The following is a 15,621-nucleotide window of genomic DNA, read 5'->3' as shown; positions in this document are numbered from 1 at the left end:
GTCTCATATTTACAATGTACTGTATGTACATGTATTTTACTCCCATATTTAGAATGTAAGTCGTTTGTTTTGTATTTTTCAACATTCCATTTTTATATCGCCTGCATCGCCTACATGTAGGGGATTGTAGGCGATGCTCTTCCAATTGCTGTGGCATCAACATTGAAATCTTAACCAAGGTTAAGGTTTGAAATGTCATCATAACTTAAAAAGAATATGTATATGGACCTAAGGACCTAACTTGGACATAAGGGTATTTATATTACTGATCTTCTTTCCTGAATTTCAGTCGTATGATTGAGGACAATGGTCATTTGAGGTCAACAAACTTAATATTTTATTATCAAATGAATGGTGTTTTTGTGAAAAATTATTCATGTTTAAAAAAAAAGTTAAGTTGTTTTCAAAGTTATCACTGCTGCTATAATGAATCGTGTATATGTAGGTGAGACTGCCAGATACTGGTATATCTGCATTTGTTCATATTATTAGCTACATGTACATACTTTTCACCATAAGGCTTTACCCTTTTCCCTCTTATAAATCACAATTATCAGAGAGATTTGCAGAAATTTGCATTTCAACAGATTTTTTATGCTAATCAGGTGTAAATAGCATTAAAAAAATCTACTCCTGATTGAGCACAAGAAGTAGTATCATTAGTATACATGTCTTTCAACAATACAAAGAAACTCTGTCTTAAAAGGCAGTAAGGCACTGAGTTCACTGATGCATTGTGTATTGTCTGGAAATTGCATTGTGCAGGGAATGATAAGGAAATGGGAGCCGTTTTTTCTTTCTTTCTTTTTAAGTAGCATTAATGTTTGAACAAAAATTCAAGGAAAAGATGGTTGTATTTTGTCACCATTCACCAGGAAGTCTGTACTTAAGTGTGGCAAAATCCTATTTTTGGCTTTGTGACTTGAATGTGGCTTGAATATAAAAGCACTTCTGAGTTTTATGGAAGCTTGAATAAATAATTTGTGTTCTAATATGTTGATGGCATATTATGATTGTGTTAAGGAAGTGTTTCATGATGCATATTGGCTCTGAACTAGTAATTTTTACTGACAAATTCACTCAGAGCCAATTAGATGCAATGGTTTTTACAGTGAGCAGTAAAAATCACTAATTGTTTCATGAAATATTGATAGGGGCAAGTCCAAGATAATTCCCTTTAGATGACCAAAATTCATCTTGACTTTCATGTAAAAAAAAAACTAGCCAAATAGTTACAATACTATTTCCAAGAAAGCAAAATTCAAATTATTTATGCAAATTTATGAAAGAATTGATTGTCACACTCATATGTGCATGTATTCATTATTAGTAGAATTTGATAATAAAAATTAATTGAATCTATTTTTGTTAATTGGTATGTCTGAAGTCTCATTTTACACAAACAGAAGAGAGAAAGTAGTCCTTTTTATCATATCCCCCAAAATAATAATAATGATAAGCCTCCTGTACCATGAACTTCAATCAAAAGCACAGTGAGACAAAATGCAAGATCATGTATTCTGCTAACATAATGTTTTTGTTTCTTTTTTTTAAACAACTGAACAATAAACTGTGTTGGGTTTTACAAATGGCCATGAAATGAAGGCATGAACTACATGTTTGTTTTCTGAACGTAAGACCAGGACATGTAATGAATAGGGCAAGATGCTATCTTTCATATGAATTCATAATTATTTCAGTACTCACAGCTGTTATTATTTCAGTAGGCCATTTGTTGCATGTTGACTCAATCGAAGGTTGATTGTAATTTGTATAGAATGTTTGCATTTTCAATTAGTTTGGAGAGTGTGAAATTAATTTGTCATGACTTTAGTGATCAGCAAATCTAGCTACCAAATAAAAGGTTGTTTTTATTTTGAAATCAAATCATATTGTAGCCAAATTTTGGTAAAGACAGCTAGATGGTGTTCATGTTTATCATTATTGAAAAGGATTACTCTCTCATACCCTGAATTGTTTTAAAGGCCATTTTGGGCACTTATATCAGTCTCCATAATATTAATCAAAAACTTGGTCAGCATGAAACATACGAAGATGAAGAAAAAATAATTATGTCTCATTTAAAATCTAAAATTAAATCAAATTTAGGAGATGTTGATGTACATAATGCACATACATGTCCGCTGTGTATACAAGATTTACTGTCTGACTGCTGTGACCATTAGCTTTATTGCATTATCAAAGCAGCTGAAGGACTATACATCTCAATTTTATGATTTTTGCTGAAAGTGGAAAATGGCAATCTCCATGGCAATGTCTGATTAAATAACTGATTAATTAGCTCTTTCCACAAGCTTGTTTTTTATACACCTAATCCATTAAAGGGCAATTATACACGTAGGCCTACATGTACATGTATGTTCAACTTCATGTAATTTGCAGGCACATTCAAACCATATTTCACTATGATTATGAGTAAAAAGGGAAATAAATATATTTTTATTTTATAAGATAAAAGGCAAGAGAAAAGGTGAATCGGTGGGTAATAAAAATACTGTTGATTCCCTCCTTTTCTTGTAAACCACTTAATATGGGCGTATACTGTTTGGGAAAATTGCATTCAGTGACGTAAGCTAAATTCTAAAATGTCATCAGGTTTAATAAAATTTTATTATTTTTTCCTGTAATTTAACTACACTGGCTGCTGGGATAGCCTGGGATAGATGTTGCCTTATACTAACTCCAGCTTGACTTTAAAAATCATACTGTAGGCCTGATTTTGCCAGTCAAACTCTCAAGTTACGTGTATTTGAAAAAAAATGAGATGATATTTTAAAATCTTTTCTCAAATTTCCTTCTGGCAGTGTAAGAATGTTCCTGATGCACCACTTCCTCTCCCTAAAAATGCATCGTTATCATTATTAAAGGTGAATTAATTTGTTATTGTTGTTGTCGTCATTACAGAATAAACATAACACATGTTTATGAAATCATTCATTTTGGAAATTACAAATGTGAATCTTGCCAAATTTCCCAATTGATCTAATTAATACAAGGGACAGGTAAATTCTACAGTTTGGTCATGGCATGTAATACTGGAAGCTGTGGTTCACTTTTATTATGTTTTATGTTGGTACAATATAAACCTCTTCCGTGGAGTGTGGACAGGTGTGTCTAGTGATAAGCAAACACAGGAGCAGGAATCACGTAAGAATATTTGATATCATCCAAAAGCCACAGCCATTTATGCTCACAGCACTGATCTAAATCGAGTGGAAACCGCAAAATTGCTGACACTGTTTGATATTGGAAAGTACACATACTTGACCGAGTACTACTGCTGAGTGCATGTTATAAAAATGGAACAAGACAAATTCAAGAACTCTAGATAACTTTTAGCAGTGAATTGATATTGAAAACAATATGCTTCTGTTTTTTTTTCCTCATATTTGTAATCTCATGATAAAATGCAGTATTGGTAAACCTAAATTACTTTTTACGTTTGAATTAATTTTCAGATAAAGTGAAGGAGTATTATAGAACTTTGTAAAGAAACAATCTAAAATCTGATCTATGGGATGTAAATTTCAAAATTGAAAAAAAGGTCATAGAAAAAGAAGGGTATCCCCTGCTCCCCCCCCCCCCTAAAATAAAAAAAACAGCTGTACAAGCAATGGGAAAAAAACTTCAGGAAATACCTTTCTTATACATGTATATGCAATGGCTAAATTTATAAGTGTGAGAATGGCCTTCAAAGTGAAGTGACAGAGTCTTCATACTTTTTTCTATTGTCTTAACTCTTATTTAATGTTTTCTTGACTTTTACATAATTTACATGTAGCTTGATAAGCTATCATTGTTTTCTGTCTGTCTTAAAATACAGTTGTACTGTACCTAGCTGTAACGCCTATTAACACTACATTTTAATTCGTCAAGAGATCTTTTCAAACAGCAATAGCATTTAAAGAATTTTAATTTTTGAGCAGCAAAGAGAGTTTTTAGTCTCACCTGCATCATAGCAGAGTGAGACTATAGGCGCCGCTTTTCCGTCTTCGGCGGCGGTGTCAACATCAAATCTTAACCGAAGGTTAAGTTTTTGAAACCTAGTTCATGAAACTTGGACATAAGGTTAATCAAGTATTACTGAACATCCTGCCTGAGTTTCAGGTCACATGACCGAGGTCAAAGGTCATTTAAGGTCAATGAACTTTTACCAAGTTGGGGGTATTTGTTACAATTACCATCATAACCTCGAAAGTTTTTGATCTGATTCATAAAACTTAGACACAAGAGTAATCAAGTATCACTGAACATCCTGTGGAAATTTTAGGTCAAATGACAAAGGTCATTTAAGGTCAATGAACTTTGGCCATGTTTGAGGTAATTATCAAATTGCTGTCATAACTTTCAAAGTTTATGGATATAGTTTATGAAATGTGGACATAGGGGTAATCAAGTATCACTGACAAGTCTTAGGTAACATGATCATGGTCAAATATCATTTAGGGTCAATGTACATAGTATTGTATCATCATCATTATGAATGGTGTTTTTTGTGAATTATGATTTTATAGTAGTTTTTAAAGTCAGCACTGAGCACTGCTGTATTGAATCGCGTAATGCAGGTGAGACTGCCAGAGGCGCTCCACTTGTTTGTGTTATGTTTGACAACTTTTTGGAATTCTGTCAAGATAATTCATGGAACTCCTGCATTGCAGCCAACTGGCTACATCTCAAGAAAAAAATTGTGAACATGTTACTTGTCCTTTTCATATTTTTACCTGGTCATGATTGCAACAGAGACCTTTTATGAAACAAATTACTGAACACTTCAAAGTAAAAAACAAGATGTAAACTAGACTACATCTTCAGTTGAGGCCAGAAGTTTACATACATCCAGGAAAATCAAAAACAAAATTGACAAAAAAATATTTTGGTGTCCTTTTTCCCAAAATCTCTTCATATTTTAGACAAATTAAAAATAAAAACTTGACAAAAACATTTCATATTTGTGCTAGTTTCTTCGAAATACAAACATTTCTTATTACATTTTTTTGTTCAGTGGTGACATATGATAGAAAATGTAATATGAATCATAGATTTGACATTTATATATTTCTATGAAACAATGTTTGAAAATATAATAACAAACAATATAATACATTTAGGATGAATATTACTTTTTTTTCATCAAAGAAAATTCCGCCTGAAATATAATTTAATCCCAACGGCATCCCAATCATATGAAAGAGCTTTAAATGTATACGCTCTTTCATTTAATACCAAATTCGTCATGTAAAGTATTTATATTTCTGAAGATATAGTAAATTTTACGATGTTTGGCAATTGAACAAATTTCACTGAATTCTATTGGTGTATGAAAGCTTTTGACCTCAACTGTATATAAAATAAAATACTCAGAAAGATTAGCTGTTTTACAAGTATTTTCAGTGAAGTACATGTAAGACTTGCATAATTTATCAATCCTGTTTGAGAATACGAAACAGACTCTCCCTGAAATTTGTACCTGACTTTCCTATTTTGGGGAAATCTGATCACTTTCATTGTCTCGCCTGCATAGCAGAGCGAGACTATTAGGCGCCGCTTTTCCGACGGCGGCGGCGGCGTCAACATCAAATCTTAACCTAAGGTTAAGTTTTTGAAATGACATCATAACTTAGAAAGTATATGGACCTAGTTCATGAAACTTGGACATAAGGTTAATCAAGTATTACTGCACATCCTGCTTGAGTTTCAGGTCACATGACCAAGGTCAAAGGTCATTTAGGGTCAATGAACTTAGACCATGTTGGGAAAATTATTTTCAAAATCTTAACCGAAGGTTAAGTTTTTGAAATGACATCATAACTTAGAAAGTATATAGACCTAGTTCATGAAACTTGGGTATAAGGTTAATCAAGTATTAGTGAACATCCTGCTCGAGTTTCAGGTCACGTGACCAAGGTCAAAGGTCATTTAGGGTCAATGAACTTTGGTCAAGTTGGGGGTATTTGTTGAATTACTATCATAACTTTGAAAATTTATGGATTTAGTTCATGAAACTTGGACATTAGGTTAATCAAGTACCACTGAATATCCTGTGCGAGTTTCAGGTCACATGACCATGGTCAATGGTCATTTAAGGTCAATGAACTTTGGCCGTGTTGGGGGTATATGTTAAATTACCATCCTAGCTCTGAAAGTTTATGGATCTAGTTCATAAAACTTGGACATAAGAGTAATCAAGTATCACTGAACATCCTGTATGAGTTTCAGGTCACATGACCATGGTCAAAGGTCATTAAAGGTCAATGAACTTTGGCCGTGTTGGGGGTATTTGTTGAATTACCATCCTAACTGTGAAAGTTTATGGATCTAGTTCATAAAACTTGGGATATAAGAGTAATCAAGCATCGCTGGACATCCCCTGTGAGTTTCAGGTCACAAAACCAAGTCAAAGGTCAGTTAAGGTCAATAAACTTAGGCCATGTTGGGGTAATTGTTGAAGTGCCATCATAACTTTGAAAGTTTATGGATAGAGTGAATGAAATGTGGACATGGGTGTAGTTGACAGTCTTAAGTCTCCGTTCAAATGTCATTTATGGTCAATGAACGTGGTATTATGTCATTATATGAATGATGTTTTTGTGAATGATTATTTTATAGTAGTTTTCAAAGTTAGCACTGCTGCTATATTAAATTGCGTAATGCAGGCGAGACTGCCAGAGGCGTTCCACTTGTTTTTGTATAGAAGCTGATAAGAAAGCCTACTCTTCACGATTAATCTCGAGATTCAAGAAACCCCGTCTCCACCATCGCAAGAAGAGCGATTCCTGCTCGAGCGAGGCATGGATGTATTATGGTCTGACGCCGTGAATAAATAATCCCGAGAGCGTCTGCACCTACGAATTAGTGCGATAATTCGTAAAATAGCGCGCGCGCTATTTTACAAATAATCCCAAGTTGACTTGGGATTGCAATCTCAAGATTAATCCTACGAACTAGCGCGATAATTGCGTCTCCATTGCAAATAATCTCGAGATTGTTCAGATCGGGATAATTTGCCGGATCAGAAATAGCGCGCTAATTTGAAAACTTGGGATGGTGTAGACGGCCCTTATATGTGGAGAGTTTTGCTCAAATCCATAAAGCTTTTCCCAACCAGCAAGGAAAAGTGCAGAGTACTATGCATTGCATGTCATTAAGATTGAACATACAATGTACATGTAATCATTCCCAGGAAAGAATTGTGTGTTTGTTCCGGTGATTGTACAACAAAATATTGTCATCATGTAAGAAAATACTAGTAGTTTATTTTAAATCATTTCAATTTGATTTGGTGTGCTTTTGTTAACCCATAAGTCGTAACCTATGAAAATATAATGTATGATATACCATTTCAATGAGTTGCCAGTTTTCAAGCAAATTGAAACTACTCCCAATTATTAGGGTATGTTTTAAAATTTGTATCAAAATTGGCTTTAATATTGAGTTTGATTTGGCAAGTCTCTTGACTCTGAATCAAGTGATGTCCTTGTCACTTTCAGACACATATCATGCCTTTAGCTTTGTGGATTTAGAAATTTCCATGAGGATATGATAAATGTTTTCTAAGTTGCGTTTTTATCCAACAGAGAAGGGTACTGTATTTTCACTGTCAGCTGTTATAAATCAAATCATTTTATTAATAGATGCTCTAGATGCATACCCCCTGTCTTGATAAACCAAACTATGTATGCCTGCCTACTGTGCAGCTGACTGTGAAGTGTCTAGTATTGTGTATTTTTGATAATCGATGATACATTCTTTTCACGATACCATACTGCTTTGAGCTAAAGTTAAACAAAATATTAATGAAATTAAAATTAAAAAAATAAAAAAAAGTGCATAATAATGAAATGATAATGCTGAGAATAAAAATACAAAGACAGATATGCATAAACATGCACCTGATTTACTGTACCCTTGGAAAAATGCCCATCTGGTGGCAGAATGAATTTTATTAATTTTTTTAGCAATTACAGTATTCTACCATGAATGAATTGGTACAACACCCTTGGTAGTCATTTTGTTGGATTCTGTAAAATCCATTCCACGGTCTATGTGAACCTGCATTATAATTTCTACATGTATAAGATCACTTTTGGAGTACATTGGCCTTTTCTTGGTACCCTTTCTGCTGATGAAAGGTAAAGTTCTTGATTTGATTTCCAGAATAGGTCATGTATGGGTACAATTCACAGTTGGCGTAATTTCCCACAAAATTAGATGGAATGCCTCAGTCAATGAAAAATGTCCCTTCTTCAAATTATTTGAAGGTACAGTAACTGCACAGTAATCCTGCTCTACAAAGTAAAGGCAACCGGTGATTGTAAGACTTTTAAAGACAAATTTTACATTAAATTCATATTTTTGGTTTGCCATGGAATGGAATGTAATTGATGATATGGGAGGGAATATGGAATGAAAATAAATATGGAGCACAATATATAGATAACACTAAAAGTATGGAGCTTTGAACTTCATGTAATTGTAGAAAATATCCATCCAATTAATGAATACTGACTTTCATCAGAAAATTTAATAATACATTTTTTCAAGCCTCAAATCAACTTTCAATTTTTAACCATATGAATTTCCAACTGATTCACTTTAACAATTTTCCATCTTCAATCCCTTGATTAAATTAAGACTGACTTTACCAGTTTGTTTGACGAGACACCCACCACGAGTTTTAGTCACACACTAGGCTTTGTCCAAGTTTTTTTGAAAGTTCAGCAACAAGGAGATACAGCTACATGTACATGTACATGTACCTGCATGTTATGAATGAATGAACTTTGATGAAACTTAGCGTTTGTTTGTAAATTTTACAAAATAGATTGAAAAATGTGCATGAGATGGATTTGACAACATTGGAATGTGAACTGGTGAAACTCACTTATCTTAGTGTTTGTTCTGCAGAATATGAATTGCTAGCCAGCCAAGCACCAGCAAATATTACCTCAAAACAATTGCCCAACTATGGGAGCACAAACTATGGGAAGCTATGGTTCAAGAAATAAAATAAGAGAGCCAATTTTTTTTTTTTTTTAATGCTCCTGAACATTAACTTGATATACTAATTACCCTAGCAGCTGATGATAATTGATATGTTAAAAAATGAATTATAACGAAAATTCATTTTCAAGCCTGCCCCCCCCCCCCCCCCCCGCTAGTTTGCCATTTATATTCGCTGGTTATTTTTCCCAGTGTTCAGGCCAAAAGAAAAGAGTAAACATGCTCGTAAAAGGAAGAAGAGAGAAGTAAATATTGAGTGCTGGACCTTTATGAGTTAGTATAAAATACCTCTTGTACACATGTGGAGTAGTTTAATGTTTAATGTCATTACTCTTTTACTTTTATTGTATTATATTTGGATAACAATGTAGCACAGAGGAATCAGTGAATCACTTTGGCAGAGTTTATTGTTGTATTTTTTTATAAGTAGTACTGCACATTTAAATTCTTAACTGGTTTGATTTTTAGGAAGTGTCCGTACATACATGTATGAGTATCTTCTCTGGTAGGCTATAAACATTTAATGATACATGTACCTGATATGTTTATAGAAATGGCAATTTAGTGATACCAAATATTATTGTATAATTCCTGGCCTGAGGACACTTTATGTAAAGAAGTGGATTTTTTTTTCTGATGTCGTGAAGATTCATCAAAATGTTAAAACCATAAAAATTACAATTTACCGATAAGCATTGGTTATCTCCGTCAATTAACAGTGTTTTTTTGTATTTATCCATTTAGGTTCATATTGGTGTGAAAGGGTCTGTTTTGGATAGTTTTGATGGGTCTGGTATAGAAGGAGCAACCATCTCAGTCCAAGGTATCAACCATGATGTTGTATCGGTGCAGTATGGTAACTACTGGCGACTGCTTCTACCAGATACCTATAATATCACTGTCAAGGCTGAAGGGTAGGTCAGGTCTCTCCAGGAATGTTTGTTTAATATTTTTTGATCCTCTAATGCTTTATGTAGACCTGCTTTCAATGTAAATTTCAGAATGTTTAACCTTGGTACATTTAGTTTCAAAGCTGGAATTGTGATTATGCCTTGACTTGATGTTGATTATTGTATTCAATATGTTTCTCCCTCTGTAAAGGTCTGCTCAATGTTAATTTTTTTGTAATTGCATTTTGTATCATGATTCATGTTGCTGTTAAAATTTGATAATCAGCATCGAACACAGCCCTAATACATGTTTAGAATATTTAATGTACCAAGTCGGTTGCAGATCCACCATGCTTTGCATGTGCTGCGGTCTACGTCTGCCTCAAGATTTCGCAAATTATGTAGAATGGTAAATTTTTTAAGAATAAAAACTTGAATTATTTTGTATTATTGAATTTAAATATGCTATAACTTTATTTTCAGCAGTTCATTCTTGGTATGAACTTTGAAATGTTTGAGGAAATAAGTCTTGGAAGCCTACATGATGTGTGTATGTTATCAGGAAGGAAATTATTTCCTTCACCACATTTGTTTTGTTCACAGATGTCCTGGGATGTTTTGTCTCTTAATCTGTGTATGTGATGTGGCATGTAGCACTGGTTGATATCATATAAAAAAATTTATCCTTTTATTCTGTCTTTCCAGATATTTTAGTATGTCTCGTGATGTGGTAGTAACAGAGGATGAAGTCACCAGAGTTGACTTCAGACTCAGATCCAAAACAAGTAAGAATGCATTTCAACATTTTTTTAAAGATATACTCTGGTTCTATTTGAAATTTCATGTATTCAACTTTATAGAGAACTCTGTAATTAGATATTAACATAATGATTATGAAATAAAAATATGATTTGCTTAGATTAATTGTTGCTAGGAAAGCACTACTAAATACAACAACCTTTTGTACAGCCTCTCTTAAGTTTTGGAGACACCCCTCCCCCCCCCCCCCCCCCCGCACCAAAGTGTCCATCATTATTTTGGTTCATTTATTCATTACTACAATTTGTGAACATGTACTTCCTAAAACAGTATGGTGTGGATTATGAGAAATGAGAATATATATTACGATTTTATATGAAAATTAATTTTGGTCGGGACCCTAACCAAAATAGAAATAACTGTTTGTTTCTTGTTGGTATGAAACCATTTCCCAAACACAGAATAGGCTTGTAATATTAGGATACAAATTTTCTCTTATGCACTCACCAAATTTTCAATGTCTAAATGGCTTATTGTAAAGAAAGATTTTACAAAAGCATTGCATTGAGCTGGTTCTAAATTTAATCAAAAATATATTTGAAACAAAAATATGAAATAAATTAACAAGATATTGGTTTGTCATGATGGTGTACCTGAAATTATGCATATAAATGATGCTGCATGAAACTGTTTTCGATGGATTACAAACTGTATTTCACATAATTTACAGAAGATAGATTCATTTTATGCATAGGAAATTGAATTCATAATTTATGTTGCAAGAGACAAACTGATTTATTTTAACCTAAAATTGATTTGCGATAAATTGCGAATTTGCACAATATTCCCGTATATACACTTGTAAGGTTGATTAATGTTCTCTTTTTATTTCCCAGGATTCATTGAGCCTGTCCCCATAGTTCACCACACCCAAGATTCTATGATTGAAGATCTGACAGACATTACAGATCGCTACCCCAACATCACACATCTCTACTCCATAGGAAACTCTGTGCAGGGTAGGCAGATCATGGCCATTGAGATCTCAGATCGTCCAGGTGTCCACGAGCCAGGTGAGGGATTTAGCAATCATACTTTCAGATTCAACTATAACTTACTATTTCATGGTTTGCCCTTAGTGATATTAATATCAATCTTAGGATTTACCATAGAGATGTCTTGAGCTTTTATTGGTAGAAAATGCTTTTGTCACAAGGCTACCCACAAGAAGATCATTAATATGGGTTAACTTTTACACCTCTATTTTATGTATTCAAATTTTCATTCAATTATATTCACTTTTAAATATTCACATTTTGTCACATGTATGTATAATTCATTATTACAATGTTGCTATTACATTATTATGCTTTTGCTTGATATGAATAATTGATTACTGATTTGTGTACAGTATGTAAGTGACAGGATTAATATGTTTTCTTTTAACATGGAATGTATGTATAAATTCAGTGTAATGAATATAATAATATTCATGAATGAAGATTATTTATGATGTGCTGATGAAATTGGTTTATGTAACAAACCAATGTGAGTCTGGATGGGTGATAGATTGAATGAATGAGCAAAATATTCATGTTATTTATGTGTTACTGTGTCTGTGTCATTATTCCCCCTTTGAATGTTGCATGCTATGAGTTTTATTCCGCATTTAGTAATACATGTGAATGTTGTTGCATGTTAATTTATATTGTTCTCTTGGTGGAGAAACCAAGTTGCAGTCATTTCATCAGCTTAAAAGTAATTCCGTCAGCCTATCATTGTAAAGTCATGCTCAGTATAAATCTTAATACAACTTGTTCAGACACAAAATGTTTATACAAGAAAAATCAATTCATAAGGAAGTCAGATACCATGTAAAATTGTTTTTTTTTTGCAGCCTGAAAGATGTTGAGACACATATTTTGATTAGAAGAAGAAAATTGTCTTGTTGGTCACTGCCCATACACATTGTCCTCATCCATAGAGCAGGGGTGCTCAAGTTAAAATTAATTTTACTGTTCTATTATCAGCATGTATTCAGACACATGTTTTTGGTGACGTGTTATCAAGATCTTTGGCAAAACATTGCTCTAAACCTAGTTTTTTGTTGTATGAGGATTTGTTTTACATGTTCAGACTCGTAAATTTATGAATATATAGCAATCGCCTAATTTGGTACAGCTATGCTGATATGGTATAAATACTTTTTTGCCTGAATGCCTCCAGGCATACATATATTGCCCTTTTTCTAAATCAATCCCTTCCCTGAGTGTTAACCAAGGACATCCCACCATGTCCTAAGGTTCTAACCTCTTCCCTCAAAACAGGCGAGCCTGAGATGAAGTATGTTGCTGGTATCCATGGCAACGAGGTTGTGGGTGGAGAGATGCTGATGCTGCTGATCCAGTTCCTATGCGAGAACTATGAGACGTCGGACAAGGTCAGGTGGCTGGTGGACAACACAAGGATCCATCTGGTCCCAAGCATGAACCCTGATGGCAAAGCCATAGCTTTTGAAGGTACAGATTGAAGATGATGATTTCTTGATGAGAAGGGTATGACATAGAAGAAGGAGAGAGAGGAGTAGGATGATGGTGATGATGATGATGGTGGTGATGATGATGATGATGATGATGATGATGATGATGATGATGATGATGATGATGATGATGGTGATAATATAAGTGATGTTGAGGAGGAAAAAGAATAAATAATGATGTTGCCGCTAAAGGCGCTAATGATAATGATAAAGATTTATATTTCATCTAGATGCAAAAAATATTATCTCAGTTTTGTCCTTTTATAACCTATTCCTAGCTTAGACCAAGAAACTGAATTCATTTGTCTTTCGAGGACAAAAGCTGGTAATATTTTCATCAAATATCAAATTTTACCAAATCTGATTGAAAGTAAATCAAGCAAGTGCGATTCCATTATCATAAATCATGAATATCATTCTTACAGGTGACCAAGAATCTGTCGTTGGTCGCAACAACCATCGTAATGTGGACCTCAATCGTAACTTCCCTGACCGGTTTGGTCGTAGCGAGGGCACCATACAACCAGAGGCCAAGGCCATCATGGATTGGACGAAGAAACACCCATTTGTGATCTCCGCAGGTCTCCATGGAGGGTCTATTGTGGCTAATTACCCATATGATAGTAATAGCGAGAGCCAAGAATCCATGTACTCGGCATCTCCGGATGATGCCATGTTCAAGCAGCTAGCTCTAGCCTTTGCTAATGTAAGATATATGGTTCATTTCTGTTAAGAAAAAATACTATTGATCAAGGTTGTCAACATGGACTATTTAGTGGTGGAAATGGTATCACACACATCTTGGTATCATGGGAATGAAAACTAGCCAATTTTGAGGGCTTAAATGTTAGAAATATTAATTTCATATCAATTACCTTGGCAGTTGGAAATCTGAGCAGGTGGGTGTTCAGTGTTGACCTTTTGGTGTTGGTGTTAGGTCAATTCTTACACAATTATTACACCAAACATAAAATGAAGACAGTCTCGAAAAGTCACTCACTAGTTGTTGAGATGTCAATAATGTGATCTGGATCAGTTTTTACAAACTCTGAATAAGTTTTGGAGCTAGGGGAAGCAATCCGAATTTCAACACCAAGGTCAACACCGTACTTGAAATCACCCATTGAGTGCTGGCAGCTTCCGACCAGTGCTGACCAACATAATGACAACAGTGCTTACGATGTATGTATCATCCAAATAACCCTCAGAGACAGCCATGAAATTGATGTGTTTGGTCTTCTCTGATTAATATTATTCTGAATCACCCTTATTTGTGTTTGGCATTCAATATAACTGCCAAATATGTGTTCTTACAATACATGATATCCTGATATAAATCTAAAAGTTTGGAACATAATTTGATATAAAATAAATTATGTGCTGTATGACATTGTTTTGTCAAAAAATATCATCTTTCTTATTTCAGTCACATGGAATGATGTATAAGGGATTCCCTTGCCCTGATGCGTATCCCAATGAGAAGTTTGAGGGCGGTATAACCAATGGAGCAAAATGGTACCTCGTTGATGGTAAGATCTTGCACCTATGGCATAAAAGGTACTATTGTGGTAGTTTTCCCTTAAATGTTAACTACCAAGGTAACAGGGTTCAGCAGCCAATTTGAATCGAGGTTTTAATGGTAGATCCAATAATTGCAAAGTTACCATGCAAAAAGGTCAATAAATCTAATTCTTGCGAGGATATATCTGGATCCAGTGATGTGAAAATGTTATAGCATCTTACATGGTAAAATGTATGAATTCATCGCAATATATTAGTGTACAAACTAACTTTGCACTAAAATACAGTGAACGTAAAGTTTTATCAGCAAAAATGAACCTGGTTTGAATATGTGTAATTGCATGGTAAAATCAATGCCACCAAATTTGTTGCAAATTAGATGTTATTGTGACTGTTCTATCTCTTCTTCTTTTAATATCAAATGATAACCCTCCTAGGTGGGATGCAGGACTGGAACTATGTGAACACAAATACCATGGAGATAACAGTTGAGATGAGCTGTGTGAAGTTTCCACTCACTGCTGATCTACCTCAATATTGGAATGATAATAAAATGTCTCTTCTTAGCTTCATGCATGAAGTAAGCTTACATTCTTTACTTTAACCATAAAAATAATAAGGGGCCCTTTTAGGTCCCCCCTCCACATTTTTCGTGATTTAAAAAAAAAATTTAGTCATTTGATGTATAAAAAAAATTATAAAAAGACTATTGGTAGGCTGTAATATTTTCAATGACATTCAATAACAAAAGTCTTTCTATGAAGGTTATATACAAAAATTAAACGTATGAATGTGTAGTGAGGGACATCAGTAAAAACCAAATCAATCTACTGGTACTTGATGAAGCCATGTGAAACTAACATGATTTTATTTTAAAAAATATTTATTTAA

The 15,621-nt window shown here is 33.9% G+C and overlaps 1 protein-coding gene across 1 annotated transcript in view; it reads left to right on the top strand.

Annotated features, from left to right (window-relative positions):
* The first annotated feature begins 9,770 nt into the window (after positions 1–9,770).
* The window catches only part of LOC129254779 (carboxypeptidase D-like), a 32,061-nt gene continuing 26,210 nt past the window's right edge, over positions 9,771–15,621 (top strand). The window contains exons 1-7 of the mRNA XM_064110079.1: positions 9,771–9,935; positions 10,617–10,696; positions 11,567–11,743; positions 12,998–13,189; positions 13,635–13,915; positions 14,636–14,738; positions 15,168–15,310. Coding sequence (XP_063966149.1) covers positions 10,627–10,696; positions 11,567–11,743; positions 12,998–13,189; positions 13,635–13,915; positions 14,636–14,738; positions 15,168–15,310 — 966 coding nt within the window. The 5' untranslated portion in view covers positions 9,771–9,935; positions 10,617–10,626. The remainder of the gene's footprint in view (positions 9,936–10,616; positions 10,697–11,566; positions 11,744–12,997; positions 13,190–13,634; positions 13,916–14,635; positions 14,739–15,167; positions 15,311–15,621) is intronic.

The sequence above is a fragment of the Lytechinus pictus genome, chromosome 2 (assembly GCF_037042905.1).
Source record: "Lytechinus pictus isolate F3 Inbred chromosome 2, Lp3.0, whole genome shotgun sequence".
Taxonomy (NCBI): domain Eukaryota; kingdom Metazoa; phylum Echinodermata; class Echinoidea; order Temnopleuroida; family Toxopneustidae; genus Lytechinus; species Lytechinus pictus.
Note: the sequence above shows the minus strand (reverse complement) of the source record. Positions and strands in the feature narration are given on the sequence as shown.